This window comes from Chiloscyllium punctatum, chromosome 2 (genome assembly GCF_047496795.1).
Source record: "Chiloscyllium punctatum isolate Juve2018m chromosome 2, sChiPun1.3, whole genome shotgun sequence".
Taxonomy (NCBI): Eukaryota; Metazoa; Chordata; class Chondrichthyes; order Orectolobiformes; family Hemiscylliidae; genus Chiloscyllium; species Chiloscyllium punctatum.
This window is the reverse complement of record NC_092740.1, coordinates 99,104,194-99,129,682: the sequence shown is the minus strand read 5'-3', so window position 1 is coordinate 99,129,682 and position 25,489 is coordinate 99,104,194. Positions and strand designations below refer to the sequence as shown.

The 25,489-nt window shown below is 41.8% G+C and overlaps 1 protein-coding gene across 10 annotated transcripts in view; it reads right to left on the bottom strand.

Moving 5' to 3' along the window:
* secisbp2 (SECIS binding protein 2) overlaps positions 1–25,489 on the bottom strand; it is a 136,982-nt gene that overhangs the window by 81,479 nt on the left and 30,014 nt on the right. For 8 of the 10 annotated variants that reach the window (XR_011962700.1, XM_072586432.1, XM_072586407.1 and 5 more), the window contains 6 exons: positions 18,405–18,525; positions 16,492–16,724; positions 12,024–12,108; positions 10,315–10,457; positions 10,065–10,205; positions 449–583 (listed from right to left, as the gene is read on the bottom strand). Coding sequence is in view for 9 of the 10 variants with exons in the window: in XM_072586432.1 (XP_072442533.1) it covers positions 449–583; positions 10,065–10,205; positions 10,315–10,457; positions 12,024–12,108; positions 16,492–16,724; positions 18,405–18,525 (858 nt within the window). In the remaining variant the exon portion in view is untranslated. The remainder of the gene's footprint in view (positions 1–448; positions 584–10,064; positions 10,206–10,314; positions 10,458–12,023; positions 12,109–16,491; positions 16,725–18,404; positions 18,526–25,489) is intronic. The other 2 variants (XM_072586388.1, XM_072586441.1) reach the window with 1 other exon arrangement.

Genomic DNA, 25,489 nt, shown 5'->3' with positions numbered 1-25,489 from the left:
TCAGTACTACAGCTGTCACCTCATACCCTTCGATATATTTAGCCCTTAGAACTACATATAACTCCTTCTTGAAAACATTCAAATGTTTTGTCAGAAAACTTCTCAGACTCACCACTCTCTGGGTGAAGAAATTTCTCCTCCTGTCCCAAATGTTTATCCCATATCCTTAGACTATGATCCCCGGTTCTGGAGACTCAGTCATCAGGAATATCCTTTCTGCATTTGCCCTGTTTAGTCCTGTTAGAATTTTACAGGTTTCTACGAGTTCCTCATTCTTCTAAACTCCACCGAATACAGTCCTAACTGATTCAGTCTCTCCTCATAATTCAGTACTGCCAATCCAGGAGTCAGCCTAATAAACCTGCACAAAATCAAGTGTTACTTGTTTTCCAAAGTCCATCAATAAACTGAAATGTATCTTAATAGGATCTGAGTCCATAAATATTACTTCAGTTCTTAAAGACTTTGTTTCCAGTTGATTTCTGCTAACCGGTTTGTAGGAAAATGACGTCTCTTCTCCAGCATTGTTGGCTTTGTCAGAACTGCTTACTGCAGATGTCAAATCTGGAAATTCTTTGTCATCCTACAAAGTTAAGAGGAATTAATTAGATTTACTTAAAGTTTCATGTAAATATTCTGTGATAAATTACACAACTATTCAACTAAAATTTGCAAAACACAAGTCAATTGATTTCATAGTTGTGTAACAAATGAAAAATGATCCCAAGAACTGGGCCTTAAGCATTAGCAGAACAATGGTAAAGCACACGCTTATCAACATGGTTGTCTTTCTTTGTGCTACATTAAAATTTAAAATGTGAGAGCACGATAAATTCTTGAAGAACTGAAAAATTACTGATACCACAGCATACTCTTCCCTATTTAATGTAGAGAGCTTTACTACAAATAGTATAACCTGTCAACTGACGCTGCTTTGAAAATCACTTCAGCTCTGTAACGTTCAATGTCACTCAGAAAAATAATCATAATCATATTCATGAATGCAATGGAATTATCACCCACTTTTAAAAATTGCAGAAAATATTGCTGTTTCCATATTCTGTAAAAATGCAGAACAATGCCTCCTGTTAGCGCCTTGCAAACTTAAATCCACCAGGAAAGGTTATTGCTGACATGCTGAGGAGAATCACTTTAGGTCGATAGCAACTGCACTAAATACTTGTTTTTGCGCTTTTTGACATGTGGGAACATTAAAACACTCAGCATTTTTATGGGTGATGCCCCACTGATACAAAGAAATTAATAGTGATACTTTTATTGCTGTTTGTGCTGTCTGCCAAGTAGCAACTACTGCCCTTCATTATGACAGTGAGCTACTTAAAATAATTTTTTAATATATTTAAAAATGATAAAGGAAAATAGTGCAATTTTTAAAAAATTTCATGAGAGCTGAACATTCGTTGTGCAAGGGAGGCAGAAAGAGAGCAAAATGAAATCTAAGGAGAATGACAACCTTCTCCTTTAAAAAACATTAATTTATTTACTGGAGCAATTTATAAATTAAAACACTGGCTACTCAGTGTTATAAAATGTCTAAAACTAAAGGCCTGGATTTTGCAATGAGTGCTGAAGAGACAATATTTGGCTTCTACCTTTGAAGAAACTTGTCTATGAAGATCTAGTGACCTCAGTGGTGTGGATTTTCCCTTCCGTGATATCAGTTTGAAATTGATGTCAAGACAAGAGGCTGTCCAATGATATTACACTGTAGGGTCATCATTTGCTGTCCCTTGATTGAAGGATGTTGTCTATTTAGCATCATAAGTTTTTGTCAAGACTCTCCACATGTCTGAGCAGGCCAATAATCAATTGGCAGATTTTTAGGCACATGGACCAGATATCCTACAAAAGTAGTGGGATCTGAAGTCCAGGACTTGCTTCCTTTTTTTTTTGTACCATCACCACTCTGCCTCATCAATAAGTCATAGAGTCTCAAACTGTAATACAACTTGATGGACCACTGATTGACATTCTGAATGTTTGGCAGCAAGCTCCTTTCTTCTATTAATGTCAATGCTTCAAAGAGAGCTACAGAGTATCTTTGATGCATTTTTCTTGTCCTTCCCTAAAACATCAGTCTTTTGAGAACTGAGAATACAAGATGGCTGGTGCAAGCTTTCTTTCTACCATCCAGGCAGCAACTAGTTCATCAAATCCACAGAGACTGCTGATAACAAAACAATCCCAATCCCAATCGGTGGGCGGCACGGTGGTGGTGGGCGGCACGGTGGCACAGTGGTTAGCACTGCTGCCTCACAGCGCCTGAGACCCGGGTTCAACTCCCGCCTCAGGCGACTGACTGTGTGGAGTTTGCACGTTCTCCCCGAGTCTGCGTGGGTTTCCTCCGGGTGCTCCGGTTTCCTCCCACAGTCTAAAGATGTGCAGGCCAGGTGAATTGGCCATGCTAAATTGCCCATAGTGTTAGGTAAGGGGTAAATGTAGATGTAGGGGTATGGGTGGGGTTACGCCTCGGCGGGGCAGTGTGGGCTTGTTGGGCCGAAGGGCCTGTTTCCACACTGTAAGTAATCTAATCTAATCTAATCATCATGTTGTCGAGCAGCAATACGCAATAAAACAGATTTGAAAATATTAAAGCCTATGCCCCTATGAAATTCCAGCTGATGCCTTTAAAGTTGAAGGACATTTGCCAATAGGTTAAGCAGATAATCACTTGAAGAATCCTCAGGAAATAATCCAGAAAGTGAAATATGTGGCCGTCTTCCCTCCTCCATTCCAATTTAAGTCCATGGCTGGTACCTCTCTTAAGTTGCTATTAACCATACAGGGGACACAACAAGTAAATCCACACAAGGTTATTTGCAGGCTCCCAGAAGGGACTTTAAATGCAAACTCCCCTCTAAATCTACTATAAAGGAAGGCACAAGATCCTGCTTGTGGAGTGAGATCACAAACTTCAAAACAAAGTTAAACCATGGATTTTTAAAAAAATATCATAACAGAGGTGTTTAACATTCCAATACAAAATCAATTTTCCAAGACAAGGATAGCCTTCAGCAGTATTTCTGACTTGGAGTACCATTTAAAGTCCACAAGGAGTACTTTTTCCAAGAGGTTTTTCAATCTGATATCATGGCATAAAAGGGAATGTTGTCATTTCAGAGATTTGCAAAGATGGCTATCTGCAAATCTTCAATTGCAAATTTAATTGAAGAGCAAGAAATCACTAGCTGAAACCTCTACATTCCCACATTTAGCCTTGCACAAGTAGAAGCTATCAGTCTCACAAATAAAATGTAAGCAAATGCCAGTTTCAACATTATTACAACTGCAAAATTTGGCCCATTCAAGCAAATCACGTGGAACGGTTTTTGACTGGGACTTAATTGTACTTTTGATTTTGTACTAAGCTGAGGTATCAGAATCAAGGGACCTCTGCTGTTATGAGAATACTGATAAGCCAGATCCAAACTGTCTTGATGATAATAAATTTTAACTTTTTTGCAATTTGTCACCATTGTAGTTAGTGACTAAAACATCTTCACATAAGGCTGCAAATGTTCTTGAACAAAAGAACATTAAAAAGGTAAAGTTGCAATAGTCTTACTAGAACATAACACTGGTCTATCAATCGAGAGAAACAACTGGTGGTGGTTTAACCTGAGGGTCACCCCAGGCAAGGGGACAGGTTCAGAAGGTCAATCCTTTGTGATAACCTTTGCAATTGAACCAATTTTGTTGATGTCACTGCATTGTAAACTTTGTGCACAAAAACGTGCTAATTGATGCCTCAAAGAACATTAGTTTGTTATACACAAGAAAAAAGGTAGGTATTCACATATTCTAAACTGTTCTATATCTTAACACAAACAGTATAACAAGATTTCAACTGGTTTCCCAAAACTATCCTTTAACAGATACTCATTCTGAGAGAAATATCACTCCTATGTCAACTCTTTGATTTGGAGGATAACGCAGCTTGTCTAATTAGTCAGTTTGTGGAGGATACAAAGATTGGTGGAGTTGTGGATAGTGAGGAGGATTGTCAGAAAATACAGCAGAAAATAGATTAACTGGAGGCATGGGCAGAAAAATGACAGATGGAGTTTAATCTGGACAAGTTCCCGCCTCAGGCGACTGACTGTGTGGAGTTTGCACGTTCTCCCCGTGTCTGCGTGGGTTTCCTCCGGGTGCTCCGGTTTCCTCCCACACTTCAAAGATGTGCAGGTCAGGTGAATTGGCCATGCTAAATTGCCCGTAGTGTTAGGTAAGGGGTAGATGTAGATGTAGATGTAGGGGTATGGGTGGGTTACGCTTCGACGGGGCAGTGTGGACTTGTTGGGCCGAAGGGCCTGTTTCCACACTGTAAGTAATCTAATCTAATGTAAGTAATCTAATCTAAAAAAAAAGTGTGATGTGATGCATTTGAAAGGTCAAATACAGGTGGAAATTATACACTAAATGGCAGAACCCTCATGAGCATTGAGATGCAGAGAGATCTGGGTGTACACATCCACAGATCATTGAAGACAGCACCACAGGTAGATAAGGTAGTTAAAAGGAGGGGCTCATGGCGTGCGTGACTTGATTGGAAGGGACACTAAATATAAGGATAGCCAAGTTATGCTACAACTTCATAGAACTTTAGTTAGGTCACACTTGGAATACTCTGTACAGTTCTGGTCACTACACCACTAGATGGATGTGGATGCTTTGGAGAAGGTACAGAAAAGATTTACCAGGATGTTACCTGGTATGGGGGTGGGGGGTGCGGTTTAGCTATGATGAAATGGTTGAATAGACTGAGGTTGTTTTCACTGGAACGTAGGAGGTTGAAGGGCAACCTGATAGAATTTTATAAGATTGGGAATGGCATGGACAGTGTGGAAAGGATGAGGCTTTTTCCCAGGGTGGAGGGGTTAATTATTAGGGGACACAAGTTCAAGGTGTTAGAGTTGGGAGGGAGCATGGGCAGGTTAAAAGAGATATGCAAGGCAAGTTTTTCCACACAAAAGAGTGGTGAGTAGCTGGAATGCACTGGCAGAGACGGTGGTGAAAGCAGACAGTAGCAGCATTCAAGAAATATCTGGACGAATACAAGAATAGGAAGGGAATAGAGGGATATAGATCCTGTAAGTGAAGACAGTTTTAGTACAGAAGGACAAAATGTGTTGGTGCAGGCTTGGAGGGCTGAAGGGCTGTTCTTCGTTCTTTCATTTCTTACTTGACTGCCTCTTCCCAATTTTACAATACCTTTGAGTCTACTGGCATGTTGTTTTTTCAAATTCTAATGCTTTAAACCTACTTTGAGTTTGGATAGGTGGAACACATCTTTATACTTTCCCAATCACGATGCTACACATCCAGACCACTTCTACTAGGGTGAATGGTTGCCCCTCAAGTGTCAACTTGATTCCTCTACTGGAAGGAAACTCTCTTCCTTTGAACTGACCTTCTATTTCTTCTGAGGTCAAAACTCTAATTTTCTGATTAGCTGTAGATATTTTTGTTCAACCTGTTCAGATAGGTTGTGGCACACGTCTGGAGCAGGTAGACCTTGGTCCCAAGTCTAATAACCCAGAAAAGGGCCACAAGAGCCCTCTGATCTCTTGTAAACTCAGCAGTATAAACATTCCACCCACTGATGTATTTCAGTCACTTTGATTTTTTTTTAAAACTTCACAGAACTGACCAAAATCCATCTGCCTCTATTTTAAAATCCAAATAAATACATATAAAATTCAGATTTATACAAGGCTGAATTATCAATTTTAAAATGATAAGTTGACTTTTCTTTGCTTTTTCATTGTCCTGTGTATTTACTTCAATAACTCTTAACTCTCAGCAGCCCAAACAATGTGGCAGCATTGTTGTAAAGTTGCATTTAGGTCTCATTACAAAAATTGAGAGAGTGGTCTTACATTTAGGATGACAAATACTTTTAATTTTGGACAAATTTTTATTTCCTAATCATATTTCAAAATCTCAAATACTCATTTCATCTTCTATCAATATAAACTATTCACCATTTCACCTCAGAATGGAAGTCAGCAGCTGGAAAAATAATTAGTGAACTTGCAAGCCGAGTCCTGAAACTTTTTATTCTTTCATAGCTGTTTATGAATCACTGGAGAGTATTTGCTACCCATCCCCAAATTCCCTCAAGGCAACTTCTTAAAGATGACTTTTACTAGGTTAAAATATTGATCAAATAAGCAAACAGAAGTTGTTAGATTTGACACAATTGATAAATTTCACCTTTCGATATTATTTTAAAATAAATTGCCAGGTGATTATTTTGAAAGCAAGACCAATTGCTAATTGTTCAAAGATACGAATCTACAGCTGCACTGCTACTTTCAGAATTTAGCTTACATTTTACTGAGACAAACCGTATGCCATTCATTATATGTAGAAACTGGAAACCTAGTCCCAAATGAGTTTCTTTAAAGTATTTTTAAGCAAGATGGAGCAAAGCCAGCTTACAGTTACGATCTTATCAGCTGTCAGAGGAAATGGTGGAGGCTAGTACAATTGCATGGGTATGTGAATAGGAAAGATTTGAAGTGTTATGGGCCAGGTGCTGGCAGGTGGGACTAGACAGGGTTGGGATAGCTGGTCGGCATAGACGAGTTGGACCAAAGGGTCTGTTTCTGTGCTGTACATCTGTGATTCTCCGACTCTGTAACGTTGGTCAGAGGGAAAAATCCAACCCAATCTAGTCTCACCTGCCAGCATCTGGCCCATATTCCTGCAAACCCTTCCTATTCATATACCCATCCAGATGCCTTTTAATTGTTGCATTCGTACTAGCCTCCACGACTTCTTCTGGCAGCTCATTTCATACACATAGCACCTTCTGCGTGAAAATATTGCCCCTTAAGTCTCTTTTATATCTTTCCCTCTCACCTTAAACCTATGCCTTCTAGTTCTGGACTCCCCAACCCCAGGGAAAAGACATCGTCTATTTATCCTATCCTCATGATTTTATAAAAACCTCTATAAGGTCACCCCTCAGCCGCCGACGCTCCAGGGAAAACAGCCCCAACCTATTCAACATCTCCCTATAGCTCAAATCCTCCAACCCTGGCAAGGTTCTTGTAAATCTTTTCTGAACCCTTTCAAGTTTCACAACATATTTCCGATAGGAAAGTGAGCAGAATTGCACACAATATTCTAACAGTGGCCTAACCAATGTCCTGCACAGCCACAACATTACCTCCCAACTCTTACACTCACTACACTGACCAACAAAGGAAAGTATTCAAAGTTTGTGAGAAGATTTGTAGCTCGGGTGCTCGTTGTTGTGGTTCTGTTCGCCGAGCTGGGAATTTGTGTTGCAGACATTTCGTCCCCTGTCTAGGTGATCTCCTCAGTGCTTGGGAGCCTCCTGTGAAGTGCTTCTGTAATGTTTCCTCCGGCATTTAAAGTGATTTGTATCTGCCGCTTCCGGTTGTCTCCGGTTGACAAACGGAAGCGGCAGATACAAATCACTATAAATGCCGGAGGAAAGATCACAGAAGCGCTTCACAGGAGGCTCCCAAGCACTGAGGAGGTCACCTAGACAGGGGACAAAACGTCTGCAACACAAATTCCCAGCTCGGCGAACAGAACCACAACAAAGGAAAGTATACTAAATGCCTTCTTCATTATCCTATCTACCTGCGACTCCACTTTCAAGGAGCTATGAACCTGCACTCCAAGGGCACTTTGTTCATTAACACTCCCTAGAACCTTATCATTAAGTGTATAAGTCTTGAAAAATGTGTTGCTGGAAAAGCGCAGCAGGTCAGGCAGCATCAAAGGAGGAGAATCGACATTTTGGGCATAAGCCCTTCTTCAGCCCGAAACGTCGATTCTCCTGCTCCTTTGATGCTGTCTGACCTGCTGCGCTTTTCCAGCAACACATTTTTCAGCTCTGACCTCCAGCATCTGCAGTCCTCACTTCCTGCTAGTGTATAAGTCCTCCAAATATTTGCTTTCCCGAACTGCAGCACCTCACATTTATCTAAATTAAACTCCATCTGCCACTTCTCAGCCCATCTGATCAAGATCCCGTTGTAATCTGTGGTAACCTTCTTCGCTGTCCACTCCAATTTTGATGTCATCTGCAAACTTACTAACTGTACCTCTTATGCTCACATGCAAATTATTTATATAAATGACAAAAAGTAGTGGACCTAGCACTGAACCTTGTGGAACCCCACTGGTCAAAGGCCTCCAATCTGAAAAACAACCCTCCATTACCACCCTCTGTCTTCTATCTTTGAGCCAGTTCTGTAATCAAATGGCTAGTTCTTCCTGTATTCCATGAGCTCTAACCTTGCTAACCAGTCTCCCATTGGGAACCTTGTCGAACGCCTTACTGAAGCCCATATACATCATGTCCACTGCTCTGCCCTCATCAATCCTTTGAGTTTTTTTTGAAGAAGTAACAATCAAGTTCGTGAGACATGATTTCCCATGCACAAAGCCCTGTAGACTATCCCTAATTAGTCCTGGTCTTTCCAAATACATGTACATCATGTCCCTCAGGATTCCCTCCAACAACTTGACCACCACCAACATCAGGCTCACTGGTCTATAGTTCACTGACTTGTCCTTACCACCTTTCTTAAACAGTGGCACCACGTTAGCCAACCTCCAGTCTTCCGGCATCTCACCTATGACTGTTGATGATACAAATATCTCAGCAAGAGGCCCAGCAATCACTTCCCTAGCTTCCCACAGAATTCTAGGGTACACCTGATCATATCCTGGGGATTTATCCACTTTTATGCTTTTCAAGACATCCAGCACTTCCTCCTCTATAATATGGACATTTTTCAATACTTCCCTTTTGAAATATTGACATACTCCCACACGTCCAAAGGGACAATTTAAAAAAGAAAGATCACATGGGATTATTGGATTTAAAAAATGGGAAGGGGAGGAACTAAGGGAAGAAAAATAGTGGGCACTCAAACAGTTCCTAACTGATTTGGCAAAATGCAAGTTATTTAACTAAAAGTCTACAAACACAAGGTGAAAAAGAAAGGTGCATAGGATAAGTAATGGAGTGTCATTCAGACACTCTTTGTTTTAGCAATGACAAAACTAATTCAGTTCTACTGTTTTAGATCTCTCAGGCAAACACAATTGACTAAAATGACATGTTTAATAAACGTTTTCAACTGGCTGCCCTTGAGCGGACAAAGTTCAATATCTTTCTCAATTCTGGAAATGGTTCAACAGCTTAGTGTCAACAAATTCTAACTGGCTCGGAGTACTGTCTTTACTAATATTCATAGTGTGCTAACCATTAATGCATAAGTGAATTATTTATCTTAATTCTACCTCTTTGTAGGGATGTAATTACCTATTTTGCTAATAGCCCAGTTTATCAGTAACAAAAAGGATATATAAAAATAAAATGAAATATTCCAATTTTCCTACTGCTATAAAAAGGTTTAGACCGTTGCATTGCCTATTAATGCCATACTACTATTGATTTCTCTGTATATTATACTAGAAGTAACAACCTTTACCCTTTGCTGTTAAGTGATTAAATACGAGGCAATTTAGATGCAGTAAACAAGTAACCTGATGAATTACGATTAGTCTTAAGACAGTGGACAGTTTAAAATCATTATGGGATATTGCACTGCATACTGTAGTGAACTTTAATTAGTTAACAAGTCATGCTTAAGGGAACATTGCAACTACATCATCCTTTACAGAGTAATGGTATGGGTCTTTTTTTTATAATTAAGGGTTTCAATTGGTAGATTAGCAACAAGTGAAGCCATCTGTAAAATAATCAATTGAAGAGTTAGGAGTAAAATAATATCAAAAAATAAAGTTATTGATGGGGGACAGAGGCAAAAGTTCTTGGATTTGAAGGTCTGCAGCCTGCTACTAAGCTCAAAAAGAGTAATTGCCAGGTTTGGCTTCAAGGACAGCAATTGTATCAAATGTCCAACCATCATGTGTTTCATAAATCTGAAACCTATACTGATACGAAGAGTAAATTATAAATTTAGAATACACATTTATCCCTTAACCAAAGCATTTAATAAAATTTAAAATAAAGCAAAATCAAATACCTCAAATCGAGGTAACTCCTGCACAGTTATCTTGGACTCATTAGGTTTTGGAGCAGCATTTGGTTCCTTTGGTTTTTGTTTCTTTTTCTTCTTTTTCGGTTTCCCAACTGACTCTTTCAGTTTTGTTTCACCACCATTGCTCTGAGAATAATTCGATATTTCACATTTTAACTACATTAGAATTTAAAAATCAAGAATAATTTCAAGGCTAAAAGTAAAAGACAACCTGCATATTTGGTATTTCCCTGACCTGAGAAACATTATGTGCAGATATCTTTGGTGGAGCTGAACAGAGAACAGGTTTCTTAGGCGCTTGTGAAACAATTCTGGCCCACGACAAGACAGATGGAGGGTCAGTAGATAAAGATGACGTAGGTGGTGCTACTGTACTTGCTGGTGCAACAAAATGAATAACTTAATTATAGCATTAACATAGAAGAAATGTACACATATTGGCTCACATTCAAAGTTGATATTATACGACATTTCCTAGGACATATTATTCACATTTCATTAAGATATATAACTGAAAGCAAACACCACTTTGATGAAGGGCAGCGTAGTGGTTCAATGGTCAACAATGCTACCTCATAAAGCCAGGGATCCAGGTTCAATTCCAGCCTTGGGTGACTGTGCAAACTCCACGCAGACATTTTCTCCATGTCTATGTGGGCTTCCTCAGAGTGCTCTGGTTTTTTTCCCATAGTCCAAAGATGTACAGGTTAGGTGGATTAAGCATGCTACATTCCCCATAATGTCCAGGAAGGTGCAGGATGAATGGGTTCACCATGGGAAATGCAGGGTTACAGGGGCTGGGTTAAAGGGTGGGTCTGGGTGGGATTCTCTTTGAAGGGTCAGTGTTGATTTGATGGGCCAAATGGCTTGCATCCACACTGTATAGATTCTTACATTCTGTGAAGTTTTAGTCTCACAGGAACAAATTAAATTCAAAGAAAAGCTATGAGATACAACCCTTGTTTTAATGAGTTAGTCATCACTACAATATTCAGATATGAAGCATTGCCTCAACCTTCTAATTACTTAACGCATCTTTGGAAATTTTACAAATGTTTGATATTCTTAAGAAACACTCATCAGGAGGTCATATGAAATCAAAATATTCTAAAATAATTCTCATTTCTGAATTAATTTTAAAAAGTATGTTTAATGTTGGTTGAAGAAATTAACAAAAAATCCTCACTTGCAACAAAAACCCACATAAGATGCAGTATTCTATCTACTTTCCTGTGTGCCTCAGAAAGCTGGACACGTAAAGATTAATGAAAGAAAACGAGCCCTTTGAAATGTGGATACCAAGACGAACATAAAGATTCTATACCCATCTTAAGAGAATTGATGAAAAAAAAAACCTCTAAACAAAAGTGACATCCAGAAAAGAAAATGCTAGTATTTCAGCTATTTACTCAGAGCTGAAAAGCCATACAAGATCTTTTCCAGAAGGCAAAATGTAAGGCAGCAGAATGTAGGGTTGACCTAGACACCGATGGATGATGGATGTCACAGAGTGGTTGTAGATGAGCTACAGGTTGAAATGTGAGGATGGCACAAGATAGACAAGCCTTCCATGTCAGATTCCTGGCAGGTGTAGCTATAAGCAATGGTTAAAATATACATACACATCAGTAAACATTTTCTGCAATTATACCTTTTATCAAGACTATATTAATGGTAAATGTTAAAAGTGTAATGCAAGTGTTTAGGAATATTTTATAAAATTTTGTTTCCATAACTATCAAGTTTTAAGATATATTTATTGTTTAACATAATTTTCATAAACTAAGGCTTCTTAGGCTGAAAAATATTTCATTCACAGCCATTTGGAGAAATAATATAGAAGTGTATTGTCACATGTACTTGAACATGAAAAATACAGCGAAAAGTTTTCTAAGTTGCCCCAAAGTCTAAAGGAAAACGAGGACAAATGGCCAAAATGTCTACCTGTGACAGTAGTGGAGTCAGAGACAGAACATTTCTCTGAAGCAGTTGGAAATCCAGGTAGCTGGGATGTCTCCAGTGTCTCACCCTAAACAAAGAATGAGATGTTAACTTGATTTTTTCTTCCACAATGGAACAGTGGCAGAAAAACTGAACTGCAGCTGCAAATGATGTTTAAGAAGTAAATAAATATAAAAACACAATCTGCTCAGTCTTTACGATTTAGTATAAAACATTTAGCATCTTCCAATTATATTCTACTGCATGCCAGAGTTAAATTTAAATTCAAGAAGTTGGCTTCATAAACTCAGTAAAATCAAGCATGTCAACATTTTCATGGGGAATATCTATCATTTATTTTTGGAGGGGTGAGAATTTGTTTTTCAAACTAAATCAAAAGGGAAAATAAAACATTCTGTCAAATTAACAAAAAAAATGTAATTCACTTTTAAAGATGACCTTAAACTAAAAGGACCATCTGACCTCTCCAGTGGTCAAAGAAAATTCGTGATATTTTTCCAAGAGCAAAGGAGATCTCCCATATTCTTTTTTTTAAGATTAGATTACTTACAGTGTGGGAACAGGCCCTTCGGCCCAACAAGTCCACACCGACCCGCCGAAGCGCAACCCACCCATACCCCTACATTTATCCCTTACCTAATACTACAGGCAATTTAGCATGGCCAATTCACCTGACCTGCACATCTTTGGACTGTGGGAGGAAACCGGAGAACCTGGAGGAAACCCACGCAGACACGAGGAGAACATGCAATCTCCACACAGTCAGTCGCCTGAGGCGGGAATTGAACCCGGGTCTCTGGCGCTGTGAGGCAGCAGTACTAACCACTGTGCCACCGTGCCACCCACATCAGTTCGCAAGTATCACTAAAATAGAAGTTATCTACCTATTTGTAGGGCCTTTCTTTGCACGAATGCCTGCTATATTACAACTTAAAAGTACACTCTAAAAATATCTCTTTGGCGGGGAAGACAAAGCCTGCCTCCAAGCTACAAGCCAATTAGACCAGCAACCCCATCAGGAGCCATGACCATCAAGGTGAGTCAATGCAGTAGCCTTCAGAACAATGCAAGTGGGATCACTGTTTGGGACAGTTAAGACAGGTGGCAGGAATGGGGAAAAGCGCTGTTGTATTACTGTTCAGTGACAGCATGGGATCACGTTACCATGGGAACTAGCTACCAGAGTCATATCTGACCACACAGAATCCCCAGTTTTGAAGCACCCTCTGACAAGCCAAACAACAAAGTCCCACATACCCCTCTGTGGAGGGGAAGGATTCTTAAGAGTCAGTCATTCAAGTGGAACCACTGGCCTCTATGTAGGAGGACTGGCTTTTACCTTTACCTATCATTAGTAGAATGTTATGGCTTGGGAATTTGAACATCATTCCCCTGCCATTTCACAGGTCCTCCATATCTCCCATTACATCTATTTTATCTAATGTGTTTATTGTGATAATGTACTTCATGACATAACATGTTCCCATCATACTTTTCAAAGAAATACTAATTTAGTGCCTGAAGACAAGGAAGCTACATATGAAATTGGTTAAAATGTCTGTTTATGGACATACAGGGATTCTGATAAGTAATAAACACCAAGGTGCGGTTGTCAGCTATCCTTTTTGCAGACATCCCCATTTATAAAATGGGGACTTCATAAACTTGGTTTGGATGAGATTGTATGAAAATAATGTCATTTTCACTCGACTGGCTCCTGGAAGTAGCAAAATGTCATCTGGTCCCTGAGTACTGTAGATTTGAGCAAAAATCCCCATCATCTAAAATACTGGACAAAACCCTGAACTTTTCATAAAAAAAACTTTTAAAAAGCTGTACTGAGCTTTGGGAAAAATACACAAACACAGAGATGGCTGCCAAGAACCATTTTCATCCTGGAAGTCCAATTTACACCTCCACTCTGAACAGAACAATCAGCCTAACCTAACATTCTAGATTGAAACTAAATTTTACACCTCAGGCTACACAGTACAGACAGTATGGGGTCTACATAGATACCAAACGTACTTCAATCAAAATCTATTTATACATATTACCTACCAGGAAGCCAACGGACTTCAGAAGGAAACACAATGAATAACACAGATTTGAGGGGAGATAACAGGTACGCAGTCTGTGGAACTACCAGCCCTAATCTCACCTGGGAGACAGCTTCTCTCAACAAGCTTTTGCAGCTTCTCTCCACACGTGCAGCCCCAACTAGCTGCTTCAGAACGGAGAACCATAGAGACCGAACAGGAAAGCTGAATCAGGAAGCCAAACCAAGAGCATAATCAGAACAAAGAGCATCTGAGAAGGTGGGGTCGGGGGCGAGAGCCAACCAAGCGCTCTCTGAACAAGAACTTCCAGACACAGGCATGTTCTGAACCAAGGGAAAAGACAGCAAGAACCTCAGTAACTTTAAAACTGCATTTTCCTCAGTGGTGAGCTGAGTCTCCAGAGACCCCAATGTTCTGACCTAGTTAACAGGGAAGGGAAGGCGGGTGGTGACAGTGCATGGGACTCCAAGGTTAGGAAGTTTGATTAGTTTGTGTGATTAAAACTGTTGTTTTAGGTTCTAATAGTGTTAATTGAAGAGTGTACTTAATTATTGCCCTCTGTAAAACTGTTAATTTCACTGTTTACTGCATTTAACTTTATTTCTTGTATTATACATATCTTTTCATACTTAAATAAATGCAGAGATTCTTTTGTCCTAAAACACTTGTCTACTGCCTTCTTCATTTCACATTCCCTAAATAATTCCAGAGTCTAGAACCAGGGATCTGGGAATAATTTGAACCACATAAAATCAGCAAATTACTGACTGCAAACCAGAACCCTACAGTACAAGCAGCAACAGCAGCTATGAGTGTTTTAAATCTGGATGACCAGCAGGGACAGCATCCTATAGGAGGGAATTCAATTCCTGGTTGCGAGTAGGGTCCAAGACAGGAACTGCTACCTACACCCATTAAGACAACCTTATTGTTAACCCCAGCATGAAGTGCACTGAAGTCTTTCTAGACTAACATTACATCCCTGTTCTTTCTATAGGAAAGATATACATGCATTTATATAGTGATTTTCATGACCAGTTGACATCTCAAAGCACTTTGCAGCCAAATCTTTCCTGATGTGTAACCAAATTGGAAAAAGGTAGACAAAACCCTGAGCCGAACTTCATGATGTTCAGCACCAGCCAGGGGAGGGGCATTGGTTGAAGAGTATCAGCAACGATTGATGCACATTGTTGAGTTCTGTTGCACATCAACAAACTTGGTTTGGGCAGATTGGTACTATGCTGGGAAGCAGTATTCTGCAGTTCAGTCCGTAATGGCAAGAACAAAGATCCTTAGATTCTTCTCTGGTCTCCATTTACAACTGGCCAGTATAAAGATGGTTTTTGTGGTATTTAACTTTTACTGTAGTCTGGATGTGATGCTGTCTGAATGCGAGAATTCTGTCAAGGGTGTGATGTAGTTAAACAGGGTTCTAATAGTGTTAATTGAATAGTGTACTTAATTATTGTCCTCTGTAAAACTGTTAATTTCACTGTTTACTGCATTTAACTTTATTTCTTGTATTATGCATACCTTTTTGTACTTAAATAAATGCAGAGTCTGAATATCCAGGATGATGTTTAATTCCCCCTTAGCACTAATATCATGGAGGTGTAATGCTTTAGAATTTAGTTTTAGTCACCATATATTGTAGTAGCTGACCAGCTTTACTATAACATCATACACCTTCCAAAAAGTCTGAGCCATATGCCACAGTAGATGTTACCTACACAGGTAAATTTCCAGCACAAGTTTGGTAATGGTTGTTGGTGTACTAATTTAACAGGGTTGAAGCCAATAAAGATGCTTGAGGTAGCCCACTCATCCAGTTCATTCGGCTGAGAATGTCATCAAGCATACGCATCCCAATCCATCTGTCTTGTTCAATGGTGTCAGTAACCCAGGCAGTAGAAGGCTGATATTTTGGTGAACAGGCCAATATGCCAGACAGTAATATATGCTGCAATGGCACCAAGGAAAATTGACTGTGTTGAGATTCCCTTGAAAGCCATTTTCAAAGCGGATAATATGAAGATTATAACTTCTTTGTTATTCAAAGGAGACTGCTCTCTAATCCACAATGAAATTCAAGTATTAACAATGCGTTAACGTGACAAAATAAAGGTTTGTTTAATACATCAAAAGAGTGTATCATGGGTCTTCTTTTTAGGCTGGTTTCAAATCTATGCATTTCTCGACTAATTCTGGCACTGGTCCAAATTATTTTAAACTTCTCTAAACTTAAAGCAGCTTTTAATAAGAAGATGGACTGCTTTTGTTTGTAACTAGAGATGCCTCAAAGTTAAACCAAGAATGCACACAGTAAATAAGATTTGATTAAAGCAATTAATTTACTTGTAAACTGGTTACAGTACAGTGCCCCATACCACTTGTGCTGCATCATCTGATGGCCATATTTTGGCAGACTGCTCGGAGCCTTTACTGGACACCCTGACATTTCCGAGGGCACGGTTACATTGTTGTGTTAATGAGCTCTGTAATTCGGGGAAATCACTTAAAGTGATTTCAGGTGTGATATCAGCCTTAGACTCAGATTCACTTTGAATTTTCTGAATGGAGTTTGATTTGCTGTGGTGGCATCTGTTAGACCGCTTGACTTCTGTACAAAAACAGAAATATATAGTTAATCTCAGTGCTGAGAATGCAGAAACTAGTCAATAAACATAGGACCCAAAGGACAAAATAACACCAGTAGAGTGCAACAATGACAAAGAACTGATAGAGACATTTCAAAGAGTTATGGAAAACTATCTGATCAGCCATTATTGCTCCCAGACTGAAGGGAACGTTCACCTGGAACCCGTAAACGTCACAGGCACTCTCTCTCAAGTAACAAAAACAGAAATTGCTGTTGAAATTCAATGGATCTGGCAGCATCTATGGGAAGAAAGCAGAGTTAATGCTTCAAGGCCCGTGACTCTTCATTAAAATTGATAACAGCTAGGAAAAGCTGGTACTTATGCTGAGGATGGGACATGCTGGTCCACTCCTCGTCCATTCCCAAAGCCTCCCCACACCCCCATCGCATCTTCCCATGTCATTGCAGAATTTACCTGCAGCAATTTCAATCTATTTAGTCTACTGTTTTGCTGTTCACAATATGCCCTCTACACTGGGAGACGAGACAGACTAGTGACTGCTTTACGGAACACCTGGTTTCTGTCAATAAAAATAATTCAGCTTCCAGTCACCTACCATGTCAATACACCACCATGTTCCATTGCCAACATTTATGTCTCAGGCCTGTTGAGTATTACAGCGAGCCTCGATGCAAACTTAAAGAACAGCATTTCATTTTCCATATGGGACTCTGCAGCCCCTAGTACTCAACATCAAGTTCAATAGCTTTAGAGATTGGTGCCATTCTTTTGAAAAACCATCACCATTTACATTTTGCCTGTTTTTAAAAATCTTTTCTGGACCTCAATTCCTAGAAATTATAGAAGCTGCAAACATCAGTGAGGTTGTTTAGTATTAAACTGCAGAATATATAGTTTATATTCACTAGTGGATACATCCGGTTTTTAAAATTTTGGTTTGACATTGCTGTGCAAAAGGCAACCAACACATTTTCACCCATTCTCGGGCCTATTATCACATTATACTTTTTTGCTTTTAGCATCGCACAAGCTACCCCATTCTCTGCGACCTTCATTCTTGTCACTTATTCAGCCTCTTTTGTCCTAGGCTGCCAACCACGATCTCTCTTTTACCTACCCCTTTCAGTTCTCTCTCCTCTTCGTCTCCACTTATCCGTTTACTTCTCCTTTTCCCACACCTCCCGAACCTGTTCTTCAGCACAAATACCCGTTTTTCTTAGCTGCTATCAGTTCTAATGAAGAGTCACCAAACTTGAAACATTGTTCTGCTTTTTTTCCCTGACAGGCGCTGCCAGGCCTGCTCAATTTCACCAGCAATTTCTGTTTCTGTTTCTGATCAACAGCATCCACAGACCTTTGTTTTATGATTATCGAGCAAGTACTTGCTCGACAATCAGAAACTAACCAAGGTGCAACTCTACACCCAAATGTGGTAATATACACCTTTAAAATCATATCAATAAACAGTCTTCTAACCAACTGCACATACCACAAGGATGAATTATTCACACTTGTTAAACAAACTGCTTGTTATATTAGGTTTTGAGTAGCACGTTAAACCAAAACCATCCTGATATTTTATACAATTTTCCAATATGGAATATTTTGAAATAAATCAAATGCAGAGAACTGCAACTCTCAAATGTTGACCAACAAAAATTAAATATATTGGTACTTACGATATTTGGTTACATTATTCTTTAATACATCAGGCTGTTGTAATTGTTCATCTGTTGCAACCTCAGGTACTTCATTTGCATTTTGCCTCTGTTTTTTAAAATCTTTTCTGGATCTTGTTTCCTAAAAATTATAGAAACTGTTAATATCAGTGAGTTTGTTTATTATTAACCTACAGAATATGTAGCTTACATTCACTACTGGATACAGTCTGTTCTTAAAATTTAACATTTCAAATCATTGACTTCAGGAAGAAAGCAGGAGCATGCCCCTATCTACATCAATGGAGCAGAGGGTCAAGAGCATCAAGTAGTTAGGAGGGACAATAGTCAAGAAAAATGCGACACAGTAAAGAAAGCACAACAACACCTTTTCTTCCTCAGGCAGCATAGGAAATCTGGCATGCCCAGAAGGTCCCTTGTCAACTTTTACTGGTGCACCATAGAAAGCATACTATCCGGGGGCATATGGTCTGGTACAGCAACTGCTCTGCCACGAGGAGGTTGAACAGTTCATCCACTTTATCAACACCTTCCACCCCGACCTCAAATTTACCTGGACCGTCTCAGACTCCTCCCTCCCCTTCCTAGACCTTTCCATTTCTATCTCTGGCGACCGAATCAACACGGACATTTACTATAAACCGACCAACTCCCACAGCTACCTAAACTACACCTCCTCCCACCCTGCCCCCTGTAAAAACACCATCCCATATTCCCAATTCCTTCGTCTCCACCGCATCTGCTCCCAGGAGGACCAGTTCCAAAACCGTACAACCCAGATGGCCTCCTTCTTCAAGGACTGCAATTTCCCCCAGACGTGGTCGACGATGCCCTCCACCGCATCTCTTCCACTTCCCGCTCCTCCGCCCTTGAGCCCCACCCCTCCAACCGCCACCAGGACAGAACCCCACTGGTCCTCACTTACCACCCCACCAACCTCCATGTACAGCGTATCATCCGCCGTCATTTCCGCCACCTCCAAACGGACCCCACCACCAGGGATATATTTCCCTTCCCTCCCCTACCAGCGTTCCGAAAAGACCACTCCCGCCGTGACTCCGTCGTCAGGTCCACACCCCCCACCAACCCAACCTCCACTCCGGGCACTTTCCCCTGCAACCGCAAGAAATGCAAAACTTGCGCTCACACCTCCCCCCTTACTTCTCTCCAAGGCCCCAAGGTATACTTCCATATCCGCCACAAATTCACCTGCACCTCCACACACATCTATTGCATCCGCTGCACCCGATGTGGCCTCCTCTATATTGGGGAGACAGTCCGCCTCTTTGCGGAACGTTTCAGAGAACACCTCTGGGACACCCGGACCAACCAACCCAACCACCCCGTAGCTCAACACTTCAATTCCCCCTCCCACTCCACCAAGGACATGCAGGTCCTTGGACTGCTCCATCGCCAGACCATAGCAACACGATGGTTGGAGGAAGAGCGCCTCATCTTCCACCTAGGAACCCTCCAACCACAAGGGATGAACTCAGACTTCTCCAGTTTCCCTCATTTCCCCTCCCCCCACCTTGTCTCAGTCAAATCCCTCGAACTCAGCACCGCCTTCCTAACCTGCAATCTTCTTCCTGACCTCTCCGCCCCCCACCTCACTCCAGCCTATCACCCTCACCTTGACCTCCTTCCACCAATCGCCCTTCCCCCAAGTCCCTCCTCCCTACCTTTTATCTTAGCCTGCTGGACACACTTTCCTCATTCCTGAAGAAGGGCTTATGCCCGAAACGTCGATTCTCCTGTTCCTTGGATGCTGCCTGACCTGCTGCACTTTTCCAGCAACACATTTTATGCTCTGATCTCCAGCATCTGCAGTCCTCACTTTCTCCTCGAAGGTTGCACACAGATGTCAACCTCCCATCTAGGGGCTCCATTTATATTTCTTGTTGCTACGGAAAGTCTGCCAGCATTATCAAAGACCCCTCCGAACCCAGTAATGCTCTCCTACAACCTCTTCCAACAGGCAGAACATACAGAAGCTTGAAACACAGGCACCACACAGTTCAAGAAACCGCTTCTTCCCTGCTGTTATTAGATTGATGAATGGACTCTAACTTCAAATAATGTTGATCTCATTAATATTGATCTTGCTTCATGCAGTGCGCAGTGTAACCTGTATCTCCTGTGCAGTGTAACCTGTATGCCTCACTCCAAGCACACTATGATCTGTATGTCCTTGTTTGCTATGATCTGCCTGTACTGTTCACAAACAAAGCTTGTCACTGTACTTAGGTACATGCGACTACAATACATGAATCAAGTCAAAATTTCTCTCATTGGTTTTCTTCATTCCCTTCCTGAAGGAGTTAACTCACTGCTGAGAAATGGCTCTGTGATAATCACTATAAAGCAACTAATAGTGCTTCATTTAAGACTTTGTACATTTTACATGTTTCCACTAGTGTCACCTCCAACACCTGCAAGGATCATGTGAATTTCTGTCCTTAGGTTAAAAATCACACAACACCAGGTTACAGTCCAACAGGTTTATGTGGAAGCATTAGCTTTCGGAGCGCTGCTCCTTCATTAGGTGGTTGTGGAGTAGAAGACACTGAATTTATAGCAAAGGTTTACAGTGTGATGTAACTGAAATTATATTTTGAAAAAGACCTGGATTGTTTGTTAAGTCTTTCATCTTTTAGAATGAACATATTGGTTTCAATTCTTTCATATGTAAATCGCAGAACTTACTTTTAAAAGTTTACAGTCATATTAGCCCAGACAATGCATTTAAAAGGTGTGAGCCTGTCTGTGCCACAATGGTCAGACTGATTCTAACCTTAAAAAAAATTTTAAAAATGTTACATGGATTCATGCAGTTTTTGAGCACAATAAAATATAATTCTGCAAGTACAAATTCACCCCACAAACTTATATGTGTATGTGTGCATGTGGGTGTTTGGGGTGGGGGGAGGAAGGGTTGATAGAGTGTGTGCGTGAGTATAAAGGGTTCTAATTCTGTGAGAGTGTGCATGTAAGAGTGTGGACGTGAATGTGAGAGCATATGAGAGGTTCGGCCTGTGTGCGCGTGCACATGTGTAGGAGTGCTTGTGTGTGTGCGCACGTGCGCCTGCACGTGTATAGTGCAATGGGGTCACCTATGACATGAACCCAAGGTTGTGGTTGAGGCCATCCCCATGGGTGGCTAACTTGGCTATCAGCCTCTGCTCAGCCACTTTTCATTGTTGCCTGTCCTGAAGTCCGCCTTGGAGGACGGTCACCCGAAGGTCTGAGGTTGAATGTCCCGCACCGCTGAAGTGCTCTCCGACTGGGAGAGAACACTCCAGTCTGTTGATTGTTTTGCGGTGCCCATTCCTCTGTTGCCGTAGCCTCTGCTCGGTTTCCCCAATGTACCATGCCTCAGGGCATCCTTGCCTGCAGCGTACGAGATAGACAACATTGGCCGAATTGCAGGACTCCCTGCCATGTGTATGGTGAGAGGTGTCCCCACAAGGAATGGTGGTATCCGTGTCAACATTCTGACATGTCTTGCAGCACCTACTGTGACAGGGTTGGATGGTGTGGTCGTGGGGGAAAATCACCAGCCTCTGAGTCAGAGTTCAATAACAGAGTTTATTGTAAGAGGAAATACCAGAGCTCCGGGGAGAGAAAGACAAACAGCACAGTGGTCAGCTGAGAGTTCTCGCTCAACCTGGAGCACATGTCAAGACACTTTTATACATTTTGTAATACAATAGGTCAGTGAGTAGGTTATTGTCTTTGTAACATGGTTTGTTTATTGTAAACATTGCAGAATCATTCATTGTATCGATACAGTCATGGTCAGTTCCAGCGCAGCCTTTGTTAAATTTCAGCATGTTCGTTGTCAGTTTCAGTGTAGACATTGCCAGTTTCAAATGTCTGCACAGAAGTCCATTGCTATAGGAATTGGTGCTAATCGTTCTTCCTGAAAAGGTACGATTACGGCAGCCCTGGCTATCACTTTATCAAGTCCGTTGGCTGGATCCAGAAACTTCGGCAGGTAGTGTACGCTACTCCTGTGTATTCTCTCCCCGACCCACCTTAAGCTAATCAACTAGGTTGCGAATGCATTGTGCTAGCATTCTGGTGGCCGCAGGCTGTGTCTGTGTTTGTTCCGCTGTCTCTCTCCATATTGTGGTCCGGCAGCCATCTTCTGTGTCAATTGGCCAACTTATGGTTCAATAGCCATCTTGTGGGTCTGTGTGCCTAGTGTCACCCTGCCCAGTGACATCTCCCACTTCAGTGTTGTCCTGAAAGCTAAAGACAGTTTGCTACGAACAATGATCTGTTTGAGATTTGGCAGTTGTTTAAAAGGCAAGAAGTGGAGGCGTGGTGCTCATCCTCATTGATAAATGTGTTGCAGGCTGTGAAGAATATGGCGTAGTTTTTCGGCTCCTGGGAAGCACTGGACAATGAAGGATACCCTGTCGGTTGCAACTCATGTTTGTCTCCTGAGGAAGTCATTACGGTTTCTTGCTGTGGCACGTCGGAACTGGCGGTCAATGAATTGAACATCGTACCCAGTTCTAAAGAGGGCATCCTAGAGTACTTCCAGGTGCCCGCCACATTCCTCCTCATCTGAACAGATCCTTTATGTGTGTAGGGCTTATCCATAGGTGCCTATCCTTGATGGAGATGCATGTGTCCAAGAATGAGACAGATAGTAGAGTGTAGCCCATGGTGAGTTTGATGGTGGGATGAAACTTGTTGATATCACTATGTAGTTATTTCAATGACTACTCGCCATGTGGCCTTAGATACCAGGCTAGTGAAAAGGCCTTCCTAAATGTTCACTCTATCCAGGCCTCTTGCTGCTCTAAGTGTCAATCAAATCCACCCCCCCCCCCCCCACCACCGAGATCCTTCTAAACTCCACCACATACAGACTCACAGTCCGCAACTGCTTCTCATACTGACATGTCCTGCATTCACAGGATCATTCTTGTAACCTCTAGCCCGCCTCCAACACCAACATTCCTTAAATTTTGGGCCCAGAACTACTTGCAATGTTCCAAATGCACTTTGATCAGAGTTTTCATCATAGAACTCCTACAGTGCGGAAAGAAGGAATTCAGCCCACTGACTCTGTACCAACCCTCCAAAGAGCAACCAGCCTAGACCCAGCTCCCTACCCTACACAGATCCCTGTAACCTGTATTTGCTATGGCTAATTCACCTAGCCTGTACATCCCTGGATACTAAGGGCAATTTATCATGGCCAATTCACCAAACCTGCAGATCTTTGGACCATGGGAGGAAATAAGACAGCCTGTGGAAACCCAGGCAGAAACAAGATACAGTGCATTATCTCAGTTTCCCCACACTGCTTTCTATCTGCTACTTCTTTACCAAAGACAGTCTGCAGCCTCCTTGCTTCCTCAACACTATCTGCACCCCCCCCACCCCATCTTTCCTTGAAAGTAGAGTCGCAGATAGATAGGATAATGAAGGCGGCGTTTGGTTTGCTTTCCTTTATTGGTCAGAGCATTGAGTACAAGAGTTTGGAGGTCATGTTGCAGCTGTATGGGACATTGGTTGGCCATTGTTGGAATATTGTGTGCAATATTCTTCCTATCGGAAAGATGTTGTGAATCTTGAAAGGGTTCAGAAATGGTTTACAAGGATGTTGCCAGGGTTGGAGGATTTGAGCTATAGGGAGAGGTTGAATAGGCTGGGCTGTTTTCCCTGAAATGTCGGAGGGTGGGGGGTGACCTTAGAGGTTTATAAAATCATGAGGGGCATGGATAGGATAAATAGACAAAGCCCCGGGGGGGGGTCTAGAACTAGAGGGCATAGGTTTAGGGTGAACAGGGAAAGATATAAAGAGAGAGACCTAAGGGGCAACATTGTCACGCAGAGGGTGGTACATTTATGGAATGAGGAGTGGTGAAGGTTAGTACGATCGCGACATTTAAAAGACATCAGGATGGGTATATGAATAGGAAGGTTTTGGAGGTATTACGGGCTGGGTGCTGGCAGGTGGGACTAGATTGGGTTGGGGTATCTGGGTCGGTGTGGACAAGTTGGACTGAAGGGTCTGTTTCCATACTGTACACCTCTATGACTCTACTGCGGAATTGGCCACCAGCTGCCATCCCCTGAAAAACAACCCTTTATTCTGACTCTGACTTCTGCCAATCAATCAATCAATCAACCAAACCTCTACCCATGCCAGCACCATGCCCCAAACACCGTAGATTCTTACTTTATTTAGCAGTTTCTATGCTGCACCTTGGAAAGCCAAATAGATCACATCTACTGGTTCTCTTAGGAGAAAGTGATGACTGCAGATGCTGGGAACCAGAGCTTAAAAATATGCTGCTGGAAAAGCGCAGCAGGTCTGGCAGCATCAAAGGAGAAGGAGAATCGACGTTTCGGGCATAAGCCCTTCTTCAGGAATGAGGAGGGTGTGCCAAGCAGGCTAAGATAAAAGGAAGGAAGGGAGGAGGGACTTGGGGGAGGGGCATTGGGAATGCGATAGGTGAAAGGAGGTTAAGGGGAGGGTGATAGGCCGGAGAGGGGGTGGGGGCGGAGAGGGCGGGAAGAAGATTGCAGGTCAAGAAGGCGGTGCAGAGTCTGAAGGTCAGGACTGAGAAAAGGTTTTGGGGGGGGGGGGGGGGGGGGGGAAAGAGAGGAGGAGGAGGGGAAATGAGGAAGCTGGAGAAATCTGTATTCATCCCTTGTGGTTGGAGGGTTCCTAGGTGGAAGATGAGTCGCTCTTCCTCCAGGCGTCGTGTTGCCATGGTCTGGCAATGGAGACAGCCAAGGACCTCCATGTCCTTGGCAGAGTGGGAGAGGGAATTTAAAAAAAAGCGTTCAGCCACGGGGCGGTTGGGTTGGTTGGTCCGGGTATCCCAGAGGTGTTCTCTGAAACGTTCCACAAGTAGGTGGTCTGTCTCCCTGACGTATAGGAGGCCACATCGGGTGCAGCAGATGCAGTAAATGTGCTGACTCAGCCTTAAAATTACCATGCACCTCCAAGTACTCCGCAATCTCATCCTTAATAAGGACTCCAAAATCTTACCAATGACCAAGATCAGGCTAACCAGTCTAGTCTGCTGCCTCCCTCCATCCCTACAGGTATGATA